Source organism: Ammodytes marinus (genome assembly GCF_949987685.1).
Source record: "Ammodytes marinus genome assembly, chromosome: 4".
Lineage (NCBI taxonomy): Eukaryota > Metazoa > Chordata > Actinopteri > Uranoscopiformes > Ammodytidae > Ammodytes > Ammodytes marinus.
In genome coordinates this window covers 11,285,818-11,307,424 of record NC_137233.1, presented here as the reverse complement: position 1 = coordinate 11,307,424, position 21,607 = coordinate 11,285,818, and the positions used below count along the sequence as shown (strand labels likewise).

The 21,607-nt window shown below is 39.5% G+C and overlaps 1 protein-coding gene across 1 annotated transcript in view; it reads left to right on the top strand.

The window, feature by feature from the left end:
- LOC307249294 (metabotropic glutamate receptor 4-like) overlaps positions 1–21,501 on the top strand; it is a gene marked incomplete at both ends in the record, with an annotated part of 121,238 nt that extends 99,737 nt beyond the window's left edge. The window contains 5 exons of the mRNA XM_080025942.1: positions 2,491–2,691; positions 9,992–10,128; positions 11,351–12,286; positions 19,698–19,944; positions 21,452–21,501. Coding sequence (XP_079882068.1) covers positions 2,491–2,691; positions 9,992–10,128; positions 11,351–12,286; positions 19,698–19,944; positions 21,452–21,501 — 1,571 coding nt within the window. The remainder of the gene's footprint in view (positions 1–2,490; positions 2,692–9,991; positions 10,129–11,350; positions 12,287–19,697; positions 19,945–21,451) is intronic.
- Between the last annotated feature and the right edge of the window lie 106 nt (positions 21,502–21,607).

The window sequence follows — 21,607 nt, the reverse complement described above, 5'->3', positions numbered from 1 at the left end:
ATATGCTGTACAACCAATTCAAAGATGATTTATAATCCCAAATGCCCAGATCACGTTAGTATCCATTGTAATGTTTGTCAGAAAACTAAACCCCTGAAGGGGGGTCTGGGGGCATCCCCCCCAGAAGATTTTTTTTTTTGTTTTTAACATGTAATCTAAGCATTCTGGTGCATTCTGGCAAAGATAATAAAGGAAAAAGTCAATATTTATTTCAGCTCAGATGAATAGTAAAATTAGCAAGACAACATAACTTGCTAGCAGCCAGATGCCTAACAACTGCACAGAGGGACGGATGACCACTAGCTTTTGACCAAATATCTTGCTAAAAAAATAAACCTTTATTTATGAAAGTCTGCCCTTGCTAAGAACATGTTACACTCGCTAACTATAAACTTTAATTTTTTTATTCAGATTTAAAAAATCTGCTGGGACACGTGCCTATACACATGCATGGGTGGCACGTCATGTCACAAGCACACTTATGCTGTTTTCAAGACCTTTGCTGACCAGAGACCAGTTCTAGTGGCCACAGTCCTACCATTAATTTAGTAATTGAAAATTGCAAACTGATCTCATATCAGTGGATTGGAGTGTTTGTGTGATGAACTTGGCAACTACCTATCAAAAAAAGTTAAGAAAGAAAAAAAAAATACATATCATCTCTGAACTAGGATACATATCAGGAAAAAAATGTAATTAAAAAAATAAAATGAAAATAAAAATAAAAAATAACATTTGAACGGGGGGGGGGGGGGGGGGGTGGCACTGGGGTGGCCAGTAAGATTTCAGGGGGGAGGAGGGGCGTTTTTATTTTCGCGGTGAGCTTGCACATGCATGCACAAGCATTATTTATTAAAAAAAAAAAAAAAAAAACAGGAGGCCCCACACTAGGACTTGAAACGGGCCCCCAGATCGTTAAGGCCGCCCCTGTGATAATGACAGGACTGGACTCCTACAGTACTGAAGACGACAGGGCAGTCATTTTCAACAATGAACATTGTGTGCACTGCCTCACACACAAACTCTCAGTTCAACCAAGTCCACATACAAAAATATAACAATTTAAAATAGCGTTTTTCTCTTACTATGCATGTTGCTTTGTGGGACTTACTTTTAGCATGGAGAGAGCTGAAGTGGCGCCGAAGATTTGAAGCCTTGAATTGCGCAAATGACACCTGGCATATAAGGCAGAATGGCCTGCCATAACGTTCAACAAAAAATATGAACTCTCCCACTCTGTTTCGGAGCGAACTTGACACAAATAGTTTACTCACGGAAAACCTCCCTCCAAGCTGAGCGGGCAGTTTTATGTTGCGTCCGCACCAAACGTTTGCGAACGTTATGTTGCGTCCTCAATTAAACATTTGCGAACAGGCATACACATAGGGCCTAAACATTAATAAAATAAAAAATTAAACAATAGACACCATGTAAAACGAACGTAAGAGCCGCATGAAACGTTTGCGAACATGCACACACATAGGCCCACACAAAAAAAAAAGTATAAAAAAAAAATTAAAAAAATTATAATCACATAATTTGATATGAACTGAAGAGCCGCACGAAGCTGGGCAAAGAGCCGCATGCGGCTCGCAAGCCGCGGGTTGGCCACCCCTGTTCTAGGGGGGTCCGGGACCAAACCATTTTTTAAGAAGGGGCCAAAGGGGATTATTGAAATTATTAAAATTAGAATATTGTATGACTTGTGGCTTTGTTTTGATTCAGACTCATTCGTATGATTATATATTAGTCCACTGTATGCATAATCATTTTGTCATAGAATTTACTTGGGGCTGTGTGTGGGCCCTAGCGGGCTGTGGGCCCTTATAATCGTCATAACTCCCCCCCCCCCCCCTATACGACGGCGCTGTGGACCTACACTACAACCTCCATATGAATGTTCAGCTTATAATTGGTTTTCATGTAATTGTCCTGCCCCACGTGTACTGCTCTCCAAAGTGGGGGTGGACACAAGGATAGAAGTATAGCAAATATTAATTTTATTGACAGTTGTGTATTTTAGTTTTGAAATTGATCTTTTCCAAATGTGTCTTTGGTCAAATGTTGCATATGGGTTGTCTAAGATTAGCTATTACTATGCTGCTACATTATCAGCTTACTTCCAATAGGGCCAAACTGATAGGTAATTATTTAAGCTGGAACCGTTCCTGGAAACAGCTTGAGTCTTGAAGTGAGTATTTTCTACTGATTGCATGATGTGGCTGATATAATTACAGATCTAATCCTTCCGATTAAGTATTTAATATGCACTTGTACAACCCTTAAAGTTACCCTTACTATTGTTTGACTACAAAAATGCGGATGTCGGACTCAACTTTGTATTTGACAAGGTTAACAATGAGCCATATGGGTGACCACAGAGGATACATTTTCCATTATCTGCATGTATGTACCCACTTTCAAAATCACACACATACAGTATAATGATGTTTGTGATGGTTCTAGTTTGCATGTGTTTCTGTCTTACAGATCAGGAGCGGATAGGAAAGGACTCAACCTATGAGCAGGAAGGAAAGGTGCAGTTTGTTATTGATGCAGTCTATGCTATGGCTCATGCCTTGCACAGTATGCACCAGGAACTGTGCCCGGGAAAGGTGGGCCTCTGTGCTAAAATGGATCCTATCAATGGAACTCATCTGCTCAAGCACATCCGACGTCTTAACTTTGCAGGTAAGTCATGTTTATTGATAGCTGTATTTAGTGGCTCAACTCCAGACACATTGTAACGTAAGCTTTCTTTAAACATTCAAATATATCCTCCAACATTTCAGCAGATGCACATAGAACAAGTCTCTAATCATAGAAACTATATTTTTAAACCTACATTGGTAGAAGAGCCCAAAACCTAATAATCTACCAGTCTATGCCGTGCTTGGCTAGAGGACACACTGACCACTCTAGTATAAAAGCAAATAGTTTACAGTTAAATATTAGGATTTATCCTGAATGACCCTGGATATACTGTGTAAACCAAATTCCATTGCAAACCATCACACTGTTATTTCAGAAGTGTGGACCAACCAGCAGCCTGACATTCAAGTCACAACTAAGCACACTAGTTACTTTTTTCTTTTGTGTGGCCTATTTTCCATTTCCTAAATGTAATTTTTTACACAACACCCAGCTATCACTCAAGTTCACATTCATGGCACGAGTGCCATATTAATAATTAACTGTTTTCACACAGGGAGCAGTGTTCCAGAGTTTCCTCATATATACAATGCCTTTTTAAAGCAAAGCAATTTAGGACAATTAAAATTATTCCACAGATACTTGAGTATGCAGCATTTGTACAGATAAATTATTCATTTAAACTCTTGGTCTTCAAACTAATTTGTCATTCTAATATCTACATGTTACATTGGCAGAATGCCAATTCAATGTTTAATCTGAGAAGTAAAATTAAATATTTTCCTTCAGAACATTCAATGGGTGATTCTGCTATCTTGGCAATGTCTTTCTCAGGTTGGTAATGGCACAAATGTCCTCACTGTCCACTGACAGCATTTCTTCATATGCTCAACATATTGCATTTTAATTTGTCAAAGTTAAGCCTCTGAATGTAGTCGCATGACAAATCAGGTGGAAGGAGTGAACAGTTTCTTTCAACTACAGCCATTAAGGTGCCCTTAACCCCCAACTGCACCAGTCGAGCTGGACAGAATCCAATAGCATGTGGGAGAAAAACAACTGATGGACTGCTGTTCACAACAGGCAGAGTGTTGGGTTCATTGTGTCTCTTCTGAAAGAAGCCTCTTTGTGTTTGTTTTCTTTCCCAGAAAAAAACTTCTACATTTCATATATTTCTAGATAATTGTAATCAAGAATTGTATACAAAGGAATATACGATATGCTAATTGCCATATACAGTGTGTAATGTTTTATTCTATCTTTATGTATTAACATTAGAGACACTAGATCTGGAACAAAATTCTTAGTTGTAGATTTTAGTGCAAGTATTCTTGGAAAACATGGTAGTTGTTATTACTCCTTTTTGGGACTGATGTTTACTGTCTTCTATAAGGATTTTTTGGACTAAACAAAATATTGCGAAAAAAAGAAAAAAGCTTGCATAAAGTAAGTGAATGATTGAATATTCCACATAAAAAATAAATACAGTTGTAACAACAGCAACAGATAAGAGGGGTCATGTTATTTTTACATTTGATTAGATTATGTGCACCCTAAGCACTGAATGGTGCTTTTTTAAGTAGCTTCAACAAGGTTGTTAGCCTGTAAGCAGGTACTTGAAGCTTCATGCAGTGGGTCCTTTTGAGCTTGTGTTCTCATGGGGCAAACTGTTTTAATATTACAACAGCGTCCAACCAGAGGGGTTACACTGCACTCCATCTAATTTCATCAGCACACAGCAGTATATTCAACTTGTCCAAATACATGAAACTGAGACTGGACTTGCTGGACTGTGTTATATTTTCATAGAGACTATTTATCTCTGTGTTGTGATATTATTAGGCTATGCACCAGTAAACACATAGGGCAGTGCTCATTTCTTCCTGCAAATAGATACAAATTAATCTTAAAGTAGGCATTTTTTTGTTGTTATGATAAATAATTCTAGAGGCTAAGCCAGGAGGAATCTTTTGTTACAGATTTATGTCTGTTGTCAGCAGTTTCCGTGGACATCTGCTAAAGAATATTCACATTTTTTCCTTTGCGAAGCTGCAGCTCTCAAGAGTCCAGTACGATCATATCCATAGCAAATGTTTTAGTGTCATGCATAACGAAACTCAGATGATGAAGGTCAAATGCCAAAGTTCTTCTTAAAAACAAAAATGTGCATTGTGGCATTGCCCCTGGCATGCTCACAAAACCATTTATCTGATATTTCGATGGGCCTATAGGGTCTCAACAGGGATAACCTTTTGGAAACGATAAGGAGTAATCTGACAAAAGTATTTGCTAGGCTGGGATATTTTCACTTGTCTAGGAGTGTATTTGTGCTTTTTCAAGAGCCTTTACATTTTCTTCAATCATATTTGGATCTGAAGTGGAGGCTGTTTATTTATTCTAAATCACCAAATTCTCAACTGACAATTTTTTGGCTCATTCAGCAGGAGCCAGGGCTGCCACTGACACAGCATTACCAAACACCTCCAGTCTATCTTTGTGTACTTTTTGACACCCTTTAGATTTTGCCCCTTTCTTGTTCCCACCTCTGCATTCAATGCATCAAACACTTGTTCAGACTTGAATGACCACAAAAGTAGTGCTCTTTAGGTTGCCATTCGCACCAAGGACATCAGTTGTGAGTGTGGAATAAAGGTGAGCACCAAGGGCTTTCGATCACTGCATACCTCCACTGCTCAAGGATGTGCAAAGTTTTCTTTGTGGTGCAAATCAAAAGAATTCAAAAGATTCTGTAAATATGTTCATGTTTTTTTGCATGATGCAAAATGTCTGTTTTTCTTTCAGTGGTACGACACAAAATACTGTCGGCACCTTGACATCATATGAATCGACAGCTGTAAATAAAAAGCCTGTTCAGCATTGTGTGTGTTATCTACTTTAGTCACCGTAAATTACCATCCCAAACCTGTTGAACAGATACTTAAATAGTGAAATAAGACTGCAAAGAAAATAAAGAGAGGTAGTGTACATTCTCACATAGTCTGACCTTTATATCTAATTTATCTTATCAAACTTCAGTTAGGTATCTTCCAGTTTTGTGGTCTTTCTTTTAGTATTTTAGTTTAGTTTTATTTCAGTAGAACATATGAACTTTAAAAAAAGGAGATAACACAATCCTTCCCGTAGAAAAGCAAAGTTAAATTCCAAGACTTACTCAGTGAAATATGGCTACAGCTAACACACTTTTTCTTGTGTGACCATTGGCTTATGGTGGCTAAAGTAAGCTAACTGCAGATATCATTGCAGTCAGTTAGCAGATTCCATGATAAATCTCTACTAAATAAATCAGTATTCTGATTTTTTGTCCGGATTCCAATCCGGGTCTGGTGCAACGAGGACTGAGCCATGGGGCAGACGCTCTAACCACTACACCACTAGCTGTTTTTTTTTAAACATGCCACTCAACTGCTTACAATAACACTTGTATAGCAGGAGCTTGTATGAAAAAGTAATCATGTTATAACATTAACAGAAGGATGGGAAAGACATACCACTTCAAGAGTAAGGTGGATCTGTTGTAAATTCAGCATTACGTGTTGCTGTTGTAGAGTGAAGCAAGTTGTGCTGCCATTCACAGGTGTCCAGGGGCCTCATTTATAAAGCTTTGCGTGGGATTCACGTGGAAGCTGGCGTACGGAAGAAATGTAGGATGTACGTGCGAACAAAAATATTCGGATTTATAAAACAGTGCGCACTCACGTCCTACGCCTGTTTCCCTTTATAAATCACAATCTACTCTACATGTGGCGCAGCCTTTGCGGGCTTCACGTACCGCCCATATTTACCCATACATAGTCATCGACACGCCCGAATTAATATCATTTACTGAGTGCATGAAGGCGGTAGTGGCAATCGCCGACTGAAAGGGAAATGGAAAAATAAACTCCACACGGTGTGGATCACTGCGGTCACCCCGAAGTACCCGTTGGAGAAGTGGCGAACAGGGAAAATATAGTTTGGTGGCAGTGTGAGCGTAAAGGCGATAGAGTGCAGCCTGTGGCGATCTCTGTGAACGCTGTGGCCGAAATAAAAAGAAGTGATCCGACATAAAAGTGGACGCAAACAAGTGCATATCCTCACACAACAGTGTTTGTGCCACGAGCGGGGGGCACTGAGACCCCCCATGAGATACAGATTCGGAGAATTCATCCCGGGGCAGTGACGGGCGGCGGAGGGTTAATAATAAACTTCACAGTCCCTTTCAAAACACAATTGCGACGTGCTTAAACACAAAGAAAAACACATAGATAAAACGGACTAAAAGCCGTGAAAAAAATCACAGTAGCCTATGTGATGTACAGTAGGCTTATCATTAGTGTATGAAAAGGTGCACTCCTGTCTGCCTGACTGAGGCATCGAGAACAGCGTCAGTGTAAAAGTAATAGGCTGTATTCCACCTCAATATTATCAGAATTAATTCCACAACATGCAGATAGGTTATTCTTTAATAACTGCAGAGCTTATTCGAACGTTGCTATTTTGTTTTTATTTGCACTCATATGTCTCCGTTTGTAGGCTATTTAAGATCCTAATTCGTTTTGTTTTTGTTGGTATCACTCCATGGAAAAATCCGTGGAGGCATTTGTTCATTAGTTGTAAGAATGGCTTCATCCGTTTTGCAAAGGAACTCCCAATATATGATAGACCTACATGGCTTATAATAGGCCTATCTGGATACATTTTACACAAACACATTCGTTCTCGCACTTCATACATGTGCCGACGGAGTCGCCGTTTCTCCTTTCTCCACTTTCTGTGCGTACGCATGGGTCAGAGTTTGCGTGGAGGACCGCACATCTCCCGTCAAGTTTGGTTTTTATAAATCCCAATATTTGCTTAGAAATTGGCGTGCGCCCTCTTCTGGGCGTACGCAACGTTTATAAATGAGGCCCCTGGTTGTGCATTCATTCAGAACAAGCACATATTGGATAAATGATCATACACGAGTGGGGTGGGGTCACAACGGTGTGTGTGTGTGTGTGTGGTGTGTGCGGGGGGGGGGGGGCAATACCACAGTCATTGAATATTACATCTAATTACAATCACTCCATTAATCCCGACATTTCTTTGAGAGCACAAAAAGCAATGAGGAGAGGAGTTGCCTTTGGTACAAATGTGCAACCAGGCTGCCCTGTGCCATTAGTGTGCAACACAATGCTGCAATGGCAGAGGCCCTGTGGGCCTCGTTATGCCTCTGACTAGTGAGAGGACTGTTTAGACAAGCAGTTTGTGCCACATGACAGGCCAAATCCCGCAACTCAAACATTGACCAACTGCCCCAAAATGCAATCTCCTCATTCTTAAAGAAAACAAACCGCTGCCTCTGGAAGAGCGACAGAGACCCTGAGCAATAGATTATTAATGTGTCATTGATTGCTATGCTATTCAGCCAGATTTGTCTGTTAAATGCAGTATATGTTTTTCCATAATGCATACCATTGGAGACTTTGGTTTTGAATATGTTGATAGTTCTGATATCTTGAGACTTAACTTTAATTGTGTCAATGGAAAACATTTTGGGAAACATTTTGGATTAACAACCTCTGATTAAGACACTAAGGAAACTACTGTATTAACTACTGTATTTATTTTTTGGTTGTCCTCACAGGAAACACTCATTCTTCTGTTTTAAAAGTGCAGTGCTTGAAAAGGTGTTTTCTGGCAGCATCTACTGTGGAAAAGCGCTGTTGCTACACCTTGCTTCTGATAATTTGCAGAAGTTAAGTATGGTTGTATTTTTAGCAGTATCGAAGTAAAGTAGTCTAATATATAATAATTATTATCAGATACGATAAATACCCACTCAGTAAACCTCTTTGTTTACATATGTAATACAAAATAAATAGTAGGCCTTGTATTATACATTTTTATATTCATGTCTATATTATACACATTTACAGCAGCTTGAAGCCACGGTAAGATAGCTGTCAATCTATGAAAAGCAAGCATGTACAACATTGCTGCTTTATTATATCGAAACTACTGGTGTGTAATTTTCGGTCCATTTTTCTCTTTCAGTGATAGTGTTGTCATGTGAGCATTTACAGGCTTGATGATAACCACATCATGACAGTGGACACCCACAAAGCCCTTTTACAAGCTTGAGAAATCAGAAAAAGTAGACAAGAAGGCAATGGTGCTGGTTAACTTAATATTTTTATATAAAGTTAAAGCCTTTCAGCTTCATACAGTCACTGTAATCCTCCTATGATCACTTATTGCTTTGTGATGTGGGCGGCATTGTCACAGAAGCAAGGCTGAGTGAAACGGTAATGCCGTAATCCAGCGGGGCTGACTCATCGAGATGTGGATTAAGGCGCTGCGTCTTTCAACATTGAAACAAAGAGCAAGAAAAAAAGACTATCAGCACAAATCCATCAGCAGCATTTGGCAACATTAACCTTTTTGGTCTTTAAAAGGGATGCTCATGTGTTTTGGGGGGACTTAATGATAAACTAGGCATAGCAAGAACAACACAAAGGTTTACAGCTTTCATCTGTGTTTGAAGGTATAGACGTTTTTATAAAATTGTATGTGTACAGCAATTAGAATTAGAATGAATTAAATTCCCTCTATTTAGGTAGAACCTCTCAGGAGGACATTATCTTTATCATTGTTATCACAACGATAAAGCAGAGAACAGAGCTTTAAGATATTGTGGCCATCTAGCTGTTCAAAGTCAGTTTTTAAATGTCCTTTCGACCTTAGCACGCACAAAGTCAAACAGCGTAATGGGCGGTGCTCATTAGCAAGCAATCCAAATAATAGTATCTATTTTAAGAGATGTCCACCTGGTTGTTCACTTGTCTTCCTAGGTTTCAAACTACCTTTTAGAAACACCAAACTTGTTTTAATCACTTAACACATCTGAGATATGGGTAATGATTTAAAAGTTTATGTCCAGATTAGGTAACTCATAATAATCAAATTTTAAAGGTTGGTCTTTAATGAGATGCGAACAGCTGCCTACAGCATTAGAGTAAAACAAAATGTTATACTTCTATTAACATACTTTCCAACTCTCAACAAAATGTTGGTATGCCTAAAATATACAAGTCTAATATGAACATAATTCCTAAAGTAACATACTTTTTAATAAGGACACATCTCCTGCTCTCTTGTTTCTAAACAATCTTGCCAAATTAGAAGGATTCTTGTTTTTCAGATTCACAAGCATCATTTTAATGTTTGTAATGTGATGTCATAATTTTTTGGAAATATTACTGTATTAATCGTAGTTTGCTTTCACAGATTTATGCTCACTACATTGACAGCATCTCAATGATGTGCAGTAAATGATGATGATTGTTCTCTCATTTAGGCATAGCTGGCAACCCAGTGCTATTCAATGAAAATGGAGATGCCCCTGGACGCTACGACATCTACCAATACCAGATCAGAAACCATACAGCCGAATACAAAATTATTGGCAACTGGACGGATCAACTCCATCTCCATGTGAGCTCTTCTATAACATGCTCACATACAATTGCACACAAGGATTAGAGGTGTACAAATTCCAAGTCGTATGTTTGTCATAGTATTTACAATGAAAATCATTCTCTGAAAATTTCCGCAGCTGCGTTGTGCTTACTAACTCCTTCTAAACCATTTGATAGCACATAGTGCCATCTTCCAAGGTGTAAATATCTAGAGGGCGCTTTAAATGATTAACGGGGTGGACTGTGATAAAACGAAAGCCACGTGAGCTTAAGGACAGACACATTTAATACCATCTCTCCAGACGGCATCACTGACTGTGAGCATGGAGTGTGATGAAGTAACAGTATTTTACATTGAGGAACCAAACACATTATATTTTAACAAAATAAAGAGGAAGCCAAAGGCAGGCAAAATGAAGTCCAATTGAACACATGAATCAGCTTGACAGGAGCTTTGCCTTCTTTCAACAACATGTGCTGAGGAAGAAAAAAGAAAACGGCCAGGTTTGTGGTGGGTACCTACTGTGGAATGAGCCAGTTCTGACTCTAAAGCTGGCTGAATTTAATTAGGGTTCTTTGAGTTCTTAATTAAATGCACATTTAGAGACAAATGTACCGGCTCTGAATGAACAGCCACAACTGATAACATAACATTAAAGAGAGCAGACCCGTTTGAAATGACACATTTAATTTATCTTTACAAATATGCTTGTAATAGGGGAAAATCCGCAAAATTGACTACTAGTATCCTGAAACAGAATTGTTCATATGCCTCTGATCGTAGACAGCAGTGTAGATTTTTTCTTTTAGCTCAAACAACTGTTTACCAAAGCAAAACAATTAGAAATATCAGTTCCCAGCAGATCAAACCAAGTCCAAGCAAGCATGGGGTGGCCCATTCTCTCGTTCTCTGCCCTTTAGATAGTTTGACCTCTGATTGGTGAATCTAGCTGAATCTACAAGGAACATTTATTTTGACCCCTATTAAACCAGGTAGCATGAGAGCATATACTGTATATGGTCATCAGGCCAGGTTCAAACACCTAAACAGCAAGTAACCATTAGATGGTCTGGACTTTGTTTGACCTCCATGGGTGCTGGGGATGTTTTTGGATCTCTAAATACCACCCTTTTGTAAGGATATGTACAACTAGGTGACCCTCAAATCTTCTCCTCCAACTTTGCCTTTTCCTCTCTGTCCATTCATGTCTGATTGTGTCCCCCCGACTCTTTCGCAGGTTCGTACAATGCAATGGCCAGGCGGTGTCCGCCAGATCCCTTCCTCAATCTGCAGTCATCCCTGTCAGCCTGGCGAGCGTAAGAAGATCGTGAAGGGCATCCCTTGCTGTTGGCACTGTGAGCGCTGTGATGGCTATCAGTACCAGGCAGACACCTTCACTTGTAAAATGTGTCGTTTTGATTTGCGGCCCAACGAGAATCACACAGGCTGCGTTTCAATCCCCATTGTTAAACTGGAGTGGAGCTCTCCATGGGCAGTCATCCCTGTGCTTATTGCAGTTGTTGGCATCATGGCTACTGTGTTTGTGGTGGTCACATTCATCCGTTACAACGACACTCCTATTGTGAAAGCATCAGGACGAGAGTTGAGCTATGTGCTGCTAACTGGCATTTTCCTCTGTTATGCCACAACATTCCTGATGATATCTACCCCCGATGTGGGAATTTGTTCTCTCAGGAGGATCTTCTTGGGTTTGGGCATGAGCATCAGTTATGCTGCCCTGCTCACCAAAACCAATCGTATTTACCGCATCTTTGATCAGGGCACCATGTCTGTCAGTGCACCCAGGTTCATTTCCCCAGCCTCCCAGCTATTCATCACATTCACCCTGGCCTCGGTGCAGCTGCTTGGGGTGTGCATCTGGTTTGGTGTGGATCCCTCCAAGGCCATAATCGACTATGAGGACCAGAGAACCTCTAACCCGACGCTGGCTCGTGGTGTGCTCAAGTGTGACATCTCTGACCTGTCTCTGATCTGCCTGCTGGGCTACAGCATGCTGCTCATGGTAACCTGCACAGTCTACGCCATTAAAACCAGAGGAGTGCCGGAGACCTTCAATGAGGCCAAACCCATTGGTTTTACCATGTACACCACCTGCATTATATGGCTAGCGTTCATCCCAATCTTCTTTGGCACTTCACAATCCACAGAAAAGGTAACCTTACAACTATTTCTGTAGAGCATTTTTTTCTCCTTACAGTTTGTTTTTGTTTTTAAATCATAACAATACTTAAAAGGGTTGAGAATAATAATCACAGCTACAAAAAAAGCTAATGTCAAATATATAAGCTTGCCTTTATATGTCCATTTCATTGAACATTATTGAAGGAATGTGCAGGGGCTGATAAAAAAAAGCAAAACTACACATGAGCAGTGCTGAAAAGTCCAGTACATCTACTCAAGTAAGGTAGTTAAATACAATATGTATTTTGTCATCTTGTGCTACTTAATATTTCTACTCTAAAGACAATTTCAGAGAAATAGTACTTTCTACCGCGGTACATTTATCTGACATTTATAGTGAGTATTAACATTGCAGAGAATGTTTTTAACCCTTTTTTGCAGATAAAATCGTGACTTTTCGGCTTGTGGCCCCCTAAAAGAAAATAATGTCTTACAATGAGTCATGTGTATTCTTGTCATCTTTTTGAACACTCGAGTACCTGCGACCGGTTCAATCAAATAATTACTTTTTTCTGATGTATTTTTTCCAATAACTTGAGAGTCTTGAGAAAATAAAAATAATTTTGGTGCAGCAGAATTATATTTTTATTTTTATTTTTATTTATATGTTTTCTTCCTTCCATCTCCTCACCCCTCAGATTTGTCTGGTGGCGCCTTGTGGGGGTCCTGACTCACAGGTTAGGAACCACTGTATTAAACTATCCAACAGTATTTTAAGCAGCAGTAAGCAGCTCTACCTATGTCAATTACATAGTAATTCTGTGAAAATATGAACAATTGTTATATTAATGACACTATTGTGCCGCGTCCTTTATACAGTAATTATTACATTTTATTATTATTTTTACAATAATTGATACATTTTGAGTACATTTTGCTGTTAACACTTCTGCACTTTCTCTTAAGGGAACATTTTAATGCTAGACTTTCACTTTTTCAAGTATTACTTCTTCCAAAGATGGAGGACCTTTTTTCACTGCACATGTATCACCTACTTAAAAACTGCAGTTTTGCAATCTATACATGTGTATCCCAGTAACAACAAACACAAATGCTCATTTTCTTAATACAATATTGCACTTTGCATTCATTTGATTACAAAAGCAATTTTAGAAATCATCTTAAAAGAAAGCAGCTGATAAAACAACAGCTATAAATAGGGTGTCATGTGTGGACCTCATATTTCAAATCAACTAACAACTTACAATGTGTGGACACAATTTTGTGAGTGCATGCTCTAATAGCTCTGCAGGCCGCACGCTCGCCTATGACTCACATGTATGTGACGGCTGTATGCCACTGTGCATTAGAGAGCCATGAACTGTTTACTCAAACACAAGCTCACACTCCTTCTCCTGTGTCAAATCAATGCGCCTGACCTCAAGAACCGTGGACCTGGATCACATCCAGTGGGAACACTGGGAGGCTATAGGTCAAGAGGGATCCAAATGGAACATCGAAATAGAGGCTGGGCTTGGGACACACATTCAGTGGAGACAGTCTGGGTAGAAAGCCAAAGGGGTACAACAATGGCACAGTAGAAATGTGTAGATCCAGTTGGAAGAGGTCTTTTGGCAGTGTAACAAAAAGAGCTCAGTGGCTACAAAAGGGAACAGTGGTGAGAATACTGGCATGGACAGTATCAGTGTTGCCAGCCTGAGTATGACAGATGCAACAAATTAATCCTTCCCTTCTTCCCTTTGGGAATAAACAAAAACAATGCATCAAAATGCTGGCCTGGAACACTGGCTGTGATAGTCACCTCTGTTGAAAATGTTCTTGAGAGACTGAGCGTGTGCATTGTGTCATGCTAAGCATCCCAAATAAATAGGTGCAGTCTACAGCATTGCAGAGAATTTGCACATCACTGCAGCCAATTGAATAGCATCAATAATGTCGTGCATGAGTTGTGCAATAACTAATTTTCATATGCCGAATTTTGTTTAACCATAATAAGGTCTAAATTATTGTGAATCAACATGTTGGTCTCCTCGTACTCCATAAATATACTGATGTTAACGCCAAAACAGGATCTTCATGCTGAGATTTCTAGATCTACTGAATATATTTGGGAAAATATAGAAATGTCAGCCATCATCCTTCTACCTTTTTTATTATCAATAAAAACAGTAAAGAAAAATAAGTCAAAGTACAAAGTCTACATACTTTTTGATGAAGTTTTGCACATCTTAAGTCACATGTCAACAGCAGCCACGGGTATCAGCAATATTTTTGTTTAAATATTCTATATTCTTCTCTCTGAAGATGAAAGAGAATTTTACAATCACAGAGAGATTGAACAGCGTTTTGGAAGATGAGGTAATCCATTAGCTCACGTGGCTTTGAATACTAACATATGTTTTTCTTCTATATACCTCAGATGAATTTCATTGAAAAACCATGAAACACTTTTACCCAGCCTTAATATCAGACACTTCAAAAATAGTCACTCATTAATTATTATCCCTTCAGAAAACCATATTCGAAATGGCTTGGAGATGGTTCCATATTTATCATTTGGAAAACTCCTGCTATTGCCCTGAGCGTTGTGAACGTAAGACATGAATTGAACACAAAATGGAAATGTTGCTTCAGGGAAATGTCCCACATTTTTTCATTCCACATTCTAGAGAAAATAACCATATTTAATATATGAGTAAAAGGACTTTTGAGTGTTGAGTCGGAAAATCCTAATTTACCTCACACAATATAGTTTGGTCTAGTCAGACCACGCAGCAGTAAGTTACTTTTTCATTGTAGGCAGGCTTTTAAGAGACTGTTTTCAAAAGTAAAAAAAGCATCTGGCATTTCAGCATTCCCCAAAAACAACATATAACTTCAAGTAACAAAGCAAACAAAGGAGGAAATAGTGCAATGCTATTATAAAGCCAAAGTCCCCAGAGGGATGAGGTTAGAGTGCATGAGTTGGTAAGCAAAACCTCAGACTTTGCCATTGGAGACCACTGATCGTTTCCTATTTCTTACCGACAGTCCATTTTAGTTTCTTTCAACCACAAAGGTCTCCTATTGAAAGTAATTTTTACCCAAACTATGATCTTTCCCTATCCAAGTCCTTTTTTTCACAAAACAGAACAAAACCTTAAGATTTATTTACCAACCGTGAGTTGATGGTAATTCTAGCAAAAGGGATTTCAGATATGTTAGTTACACGTGTAGTTTTTAAGGGCATTAACAAATAGTGTTGTTTAATTTGGAGGACTTTTACTGACTTACAATGAAGGAGCCAGTTTTGCTGTGGTATGCGTCATATAAAAAAATAAAAAAAATAATTCTCTGAGCTGTTACATAAACACTGTTCTTATTTAAGAAATTAAGATGTCATAGCAAACAAACCTCATAACCATCCTACTGTAAGTGACAGGCCCCACAACCCACGCTGAAGCGTCTTTCAGTGCAATTAATCGCTCCACTCTATCCGCATATGTGCTCATCATCAGTTTACAGCGGGGTCTCTGCCTCAGCGATACAAGCAGTCATTTATTTGTCATCTGGTGCCAGGATAAATGTTACCATTGCCATGCGAGGCTTTCTCTATCATTCAAACTTATACATCTGGTTTATCTATGAGGCGTGATCACCGAGCTCTATTCTAGCCTCAGGAATAGAAGTGACACCTGCTAACCTGGAGAAACTTTCCAAATCAACGACAAAACACAGAGCAAGAGGGAGAGCATACAGACAATAGCATGCATGGGAATGAGGCTTTGGCACAATGTGCTCAGTGCAAATTCAATCAGCCCACACAAAAGGTCTTTCCATTACAGTGCATGAATGGACTGAAGTGAGTGGTGTTGTTTATTTCTCTAGCAAGTCTCCATCATACAAAAAATGCTGTAAGTGCAGTAGTCAAACAAAGAGTGGGAGTTGCAATGAGTTTAACACAAATAACCCAGATACCAGACACGAGTCTGCTCATGACTATGTCGGTTCTGTGTATACCTGTTACTACCCCCAACCACCCAGTCCTGTCCAGTCATATCCTGGTCCCTTTTTGGGAAAGGATAAACAACACTATTCACAATTATGTCCCTCAGGCAAAATACTACACAATGAAGATTGATGCTACAGAAAAAAGGGCGGAGCAACATCTTGGACTTCAGAGAACAGTGATTGCATTCCTAAAGCCTATCGCACAGCAGTCATCTGGGTCTTGACAGTTGATCTCTGGGTGCCCCAATAATGGGAGAACAGGCCATGAAGCTAATGAAGGCCAAAGTATTGTGATCTTAATAAATTGCATTCTCCAATGAAGCTATGTCATTGTGTCCCCTTAGGCTTCTATGTGTTTATTAGCTTAATTAGAGTGCAATTATAGTGAATTCTCATGCAGCAAGTCCCTCTGTTGAATGTCTCCTAGCATGCCAAGAAATAATGCAGTATCTTAATGTAGAGGGGGAATTATGTACTTTAAATTAATGTGATGCTTTGCATCCTGAAGCAGTAGCTCTCTAGAGTCCCTTGTTTAAAATATAATCTGTTTACATTCATTTACCCTCAATTTGATTTTCCGTTCAGAAACGTTCACCCTCAGCTGTGTTGTACTGTCTATTGATGTGGGATTTTGTTTAACTGTTCATCATCTTGGCTTCAGAAAGTATTCAGACCCCATATCTTTTTGCACATGTTACTGTGTAGATTTCAAATGTGTAAAGTGTCTAAAAACAGGTTGTCACTTGATTATTATGGGTTATTGAGTGTTGATTGATGGGCAAAAATAGCCTTTGTATCTATTTAAAATGACATCTACAACACATTCTATATTAAAAATGAAGGTCAGGAGCCAACAAAACACTTGGGCTGAGGCCAGTAAAAGTTTAAAGCAGGGCAAGCTGACTTACCAGTGACGGCCATTCTGGGATCTGAACTCATTTAAGAAGATGTCATCGTTTTGAAGACGACCAATGACATACAGTACATGGTAATTTAGTACAATACACATAGGGAAGGTGAAAATGCATTTGCGATGGAATCTTAGCCCACCTTGCAGGAACTCATGGGGTGTGTGTGTTTGTTTGTGAAAGATTGACTGAGGCTTGGGCAAAAATTTATTAATTTTGCCAAACTCTGCTCCTATGTTATGTTTGACTCAGGCGAGATCTACTAATGCTGATGTGATGATAGGTGTGTGTAGCAACTCATTGTTATGAGCTCTGGTCTGCGCATGCTCAAATGCAATGCAATCAGGAGGAAACAAATTAATGGATTGGACACTGGAGCTGGTCTGGCACTTAAAGCAGTACTTTATTTGTAAGCAAACCTACCGTGGCCTCATGAAGCAGTACAGTTGGAGTTGAAGGGGATGTGGCAAGAGTTTCTTCTGATCTAAAGGATAAAAGTCAAATGGTTCATTGCACTGAGCATCAACCAGCAACTACAACTTTGGCAAAACATTATTTTTTTATAAATACTTTGTTTTATATAATTGTAAATTGAATATCTTCATAGTTCCGTTGGTCAGACAATGATACTTTTGGATATGTCAAAGTGACATTATAGTTAATGAACTCCACCTCCTGTTCTTTTTCTCACTCTCTCTCCGCAAGTATGGCTTTGAAGAGAGCTGTTCTTGGTTGAAAGGCAGCAGAACAGTTTTTTTCTTCTGTTTATGTCAGTAACAGCTTGGGTTGAACAGTCCGGCCCTGATGCAGCAAATGAACCGAGCAGTTCACTGGTTAACACTCCCCCCAGCTGGGAGGGGGGCCACTGCAGCTGTCCCCCTTTCATACAGCCTCCATTCTTTCATTGTTCTCTCCAGCCAGCAGTGCCGCATGGTACCAGGACTGGCTAAGATTAGATGTAGCCAGTCGAGAGGGAAGGCAACGTGGAGAGTCACACATAATAAAAACAAACAAGATATTCAAACAGAGGTCATATCTGGGGAGCTAAATGTTACTCTGCTTTGATTAAAAACCAGCAGGACCCTACTGGGGGTCACTCAGTAGATGATGAAAACGCATCCAGTCAAAAGGAAGAGATACTACTCTCGAGGTAGAATCAAATCAAATATTTATAGTTCAAGCTGCCTTTGAATGAGAGCCTGTTTTAGTTTAATATTACATCAAGACTCCAGAAAATATTTGATCCTTAGCTATTGAGGCATATCATGGTCATATGATGGAATGCTTCGAGCAACAGTGGTTTAAGTAAACCACCTTTAGAAGACAGGAACTGAAAGTATGCCTTAGTAAATGCCTTTAAAACTATATAACATAAAAAAGGCCTGTAAGCAAGTATTTTCAAATCCCAGGCACTGGGCTGGTACTAGCCCACAGATCATTGGCTATCAATTATTATCAAATTCCTAAATTATCTAGACACTTTTTTGTTGTTGATATTCATGCAGTAATACCTTTTTTCTTGTCAAGCATGCACAACAGGATCCTAACATCCTGAACAAAATTAGGTCATTAGTACGTCATTAGTCACCAGCCACTCAAGCTACTCAAACTGCATGTGCTGCTTTTTTCTGCTCTGTTCACGCAATGTTGACTTAATTGGAGAAAAAGGAACACCCTGCTTTTATTATGACCTTGCAGTCATTATAAATGCCGGATACTAGATTTTGTTGTTTTACATATTTGTAACACAAAGTGGTAGAAGATATAAAATGCCTAATGTGTGTTTTTAATATTCAAATGGATAACCTCCTAATATAGAGAATGCAATACTGTTTGGATGTATTCAGGTCAGCAATGTCAATAAATTGTAACTTCTGCAACACAACTTTCAATGTAATTCTTCTCAAAGGCCAGTCAAGCAGTTACAACAAATTACGACATACAGGAATTGACACAATAATTCCTTCATCTTTAATGCTTCCTTGAAGATGCACTCATTGTTTGCTTAAGCTTTGGAAAACAATTAGAATGGAATTAATTCAAATGATAACCAGAGTTGCCCTCTTCCATGGTTTGACCATGCGCAACATTTTTAAAAGCTTGTTTCTTTTTAAGGGACCTGTTCGGTATGAGTTGGAATAGCATCCAATTGACTGGTGTTATCAAATCTGTGTTTAGGTTGACGTGATCGCAATATTAAAACTACATTGGCAGAAAATTAAACAGACAAGGTGGACGTGGCTGGTTTGGCACAAGCACGGTAAAAGCAGATGAGATCCAGATTCAAAACAAGTTTTATAACCTCACGTTTATTAGATAGGTCCAAAGCATTTATTGAACAAAGTTGAAACTATTTCAACAGCTTGGCCAACAAATGGGTCATTGGATGCTCTAATTAGAATGATACACAGCAGATGTCACTTGTACTGTACAGGCAACAACCCCTATAGAAAGACATGCTCAATCCAGGGCCATACAAAAGTGGGCTAAACCAATTGTGTTGTTCATGTTTGCCTCTTGCAGATGTACATCCAAACAACCACTCTGACCATCTCTGTGAGCCTGAGCGCTTCAGTGTCCCTTGGACTGCTCTACATGCCGAAGGTCTACGTTGTTCTCTTCCACCCCGAGCAGAATGTGCCCAAGCGCACCCGCAGCCTCAAGGCTGTGGTTACCGCCGCCACCATGTCCAACAAGTTCAACCCCAAGGCCGGACTCAGACCCAATGGAGAAGCCAAGACCGAGCTGTGCGAAAGCCTCGAAACACAAAGTGAGTACACAGATGCTAATGAGGATCCCACTGCTTTTTTTCTCATGACATGTTTTGTCCTTCAGTGTCAATATAACTGATGCAGAGATAGGAGGAAGAGTAAAACACATATTACTAATCAACAGATGTTAAGGATGCTATTTAACACTTCAAAATCCAGTAAATGTGCAACTTCATTTTGAGGTGCGGCGTATTGTTTTGAAGTCACATGGATTATCAATTATATGATATTTTGGGGGTGACATCATGAAGGCCATGGATGGATTTACTTTGTCAAACTGAATGTATGTTGATGTTCAACAGTGAAACTAGCCTGTATCATATAACCGTAAAATGTGGCAAGTGAAACACATTGTTTTTTCTTCTACAAATCCATGTTCCCCTTTTACAAATTGGATGTTCATCTTTATTTCATTGAAATGACCTTCATGTAATAATAATAATAATAATGGATTGGATTTATATAGCGCTTTTATTTCTATGTGACTCAAAGCGCTTACAGGGTTCCAGGTTCCATTCATTCACACACAGTCATACCGGTGGTGGTAAACTACCATAGTAGCCACAGCTGCCCTGGGGCAGACTGACAGAAGCGAGGCTGCCATTCAGCGCCATCGGCCCCTCCGACCACCACCTCAAACATACAGCAGTCATACACATTCACACGAGGCAAGGTGGGTGAAGTGTCTTGCCCAGGGACACAACGACCATGACACAAGTGGCCGGGCTGGGATCGAACCGCCAACCCTAGGATCATTGGCCAACCAGCTTAACCACCTGAGCCACGGTGGTTATATTTATACAAATGTGACATTTGTATAAATATCTTTCTGTCATATATAAAAAAGAAAAACATCAAACCATTACATATTAGAAGTTTGTAAATTATACAGTGACACATTGACTAAATGATCAATACACGGTGCGACAGTAACTCCTATCTTGCTTTAAGTTTCTGTGGAGGGTTAATAGAGCCTTTTGTTACAGTAAGTGGTGAGATAGCATTGACGCCAAATTGATATCCCCAGCAACAATTTATCCTGATGGGGTTACCGTTTACAGGGCCTGTACAGTGCATGGCTATTTGAATAAGCACCATTTGTCATTGTCATCGCCACTCGGGATACATGGCTTGATGAAATTGAAAAACTCCTGCCTGGGCCAGTGCCCACAACTGCAGAGATCTGGTGGTGATATGTCAGGATTTATCTGCTCCAACAGTCCGGGGAGACAACGTTTGAGACGTGATAGCTGAATGAACTGGAGGTGATGGTGGGGAAATGGGCTTTACGGAAATCCCCATCCCTTATAGGTAAAACAGGCATGGAATTGTTGGCATTGGTGTTATACTGCAGCCCAAAGACTGAACAATGTCTTTCAGTCATTATAATGACATTTCATCATACAGAGAAAACGCCAACATGCCTAGTTTTATTTGTCTCATAGGTTACATTAGCGCACCTTGACTCCATTTGACACAATCTCCCCTCTCATTCTTCTCTTTCAGCTTTCCCAACAACACAAACTTACATCAGCTACAGCAACCATGCAATCTAAGGGACAATGGTTCTTATCATAATTCAGGATTTCCATCATGTCGGATATAAACATGCAGTGGAGTTTCAGACGGCCGGCATAAAAAAAGAAAATAAATGCGAGATGC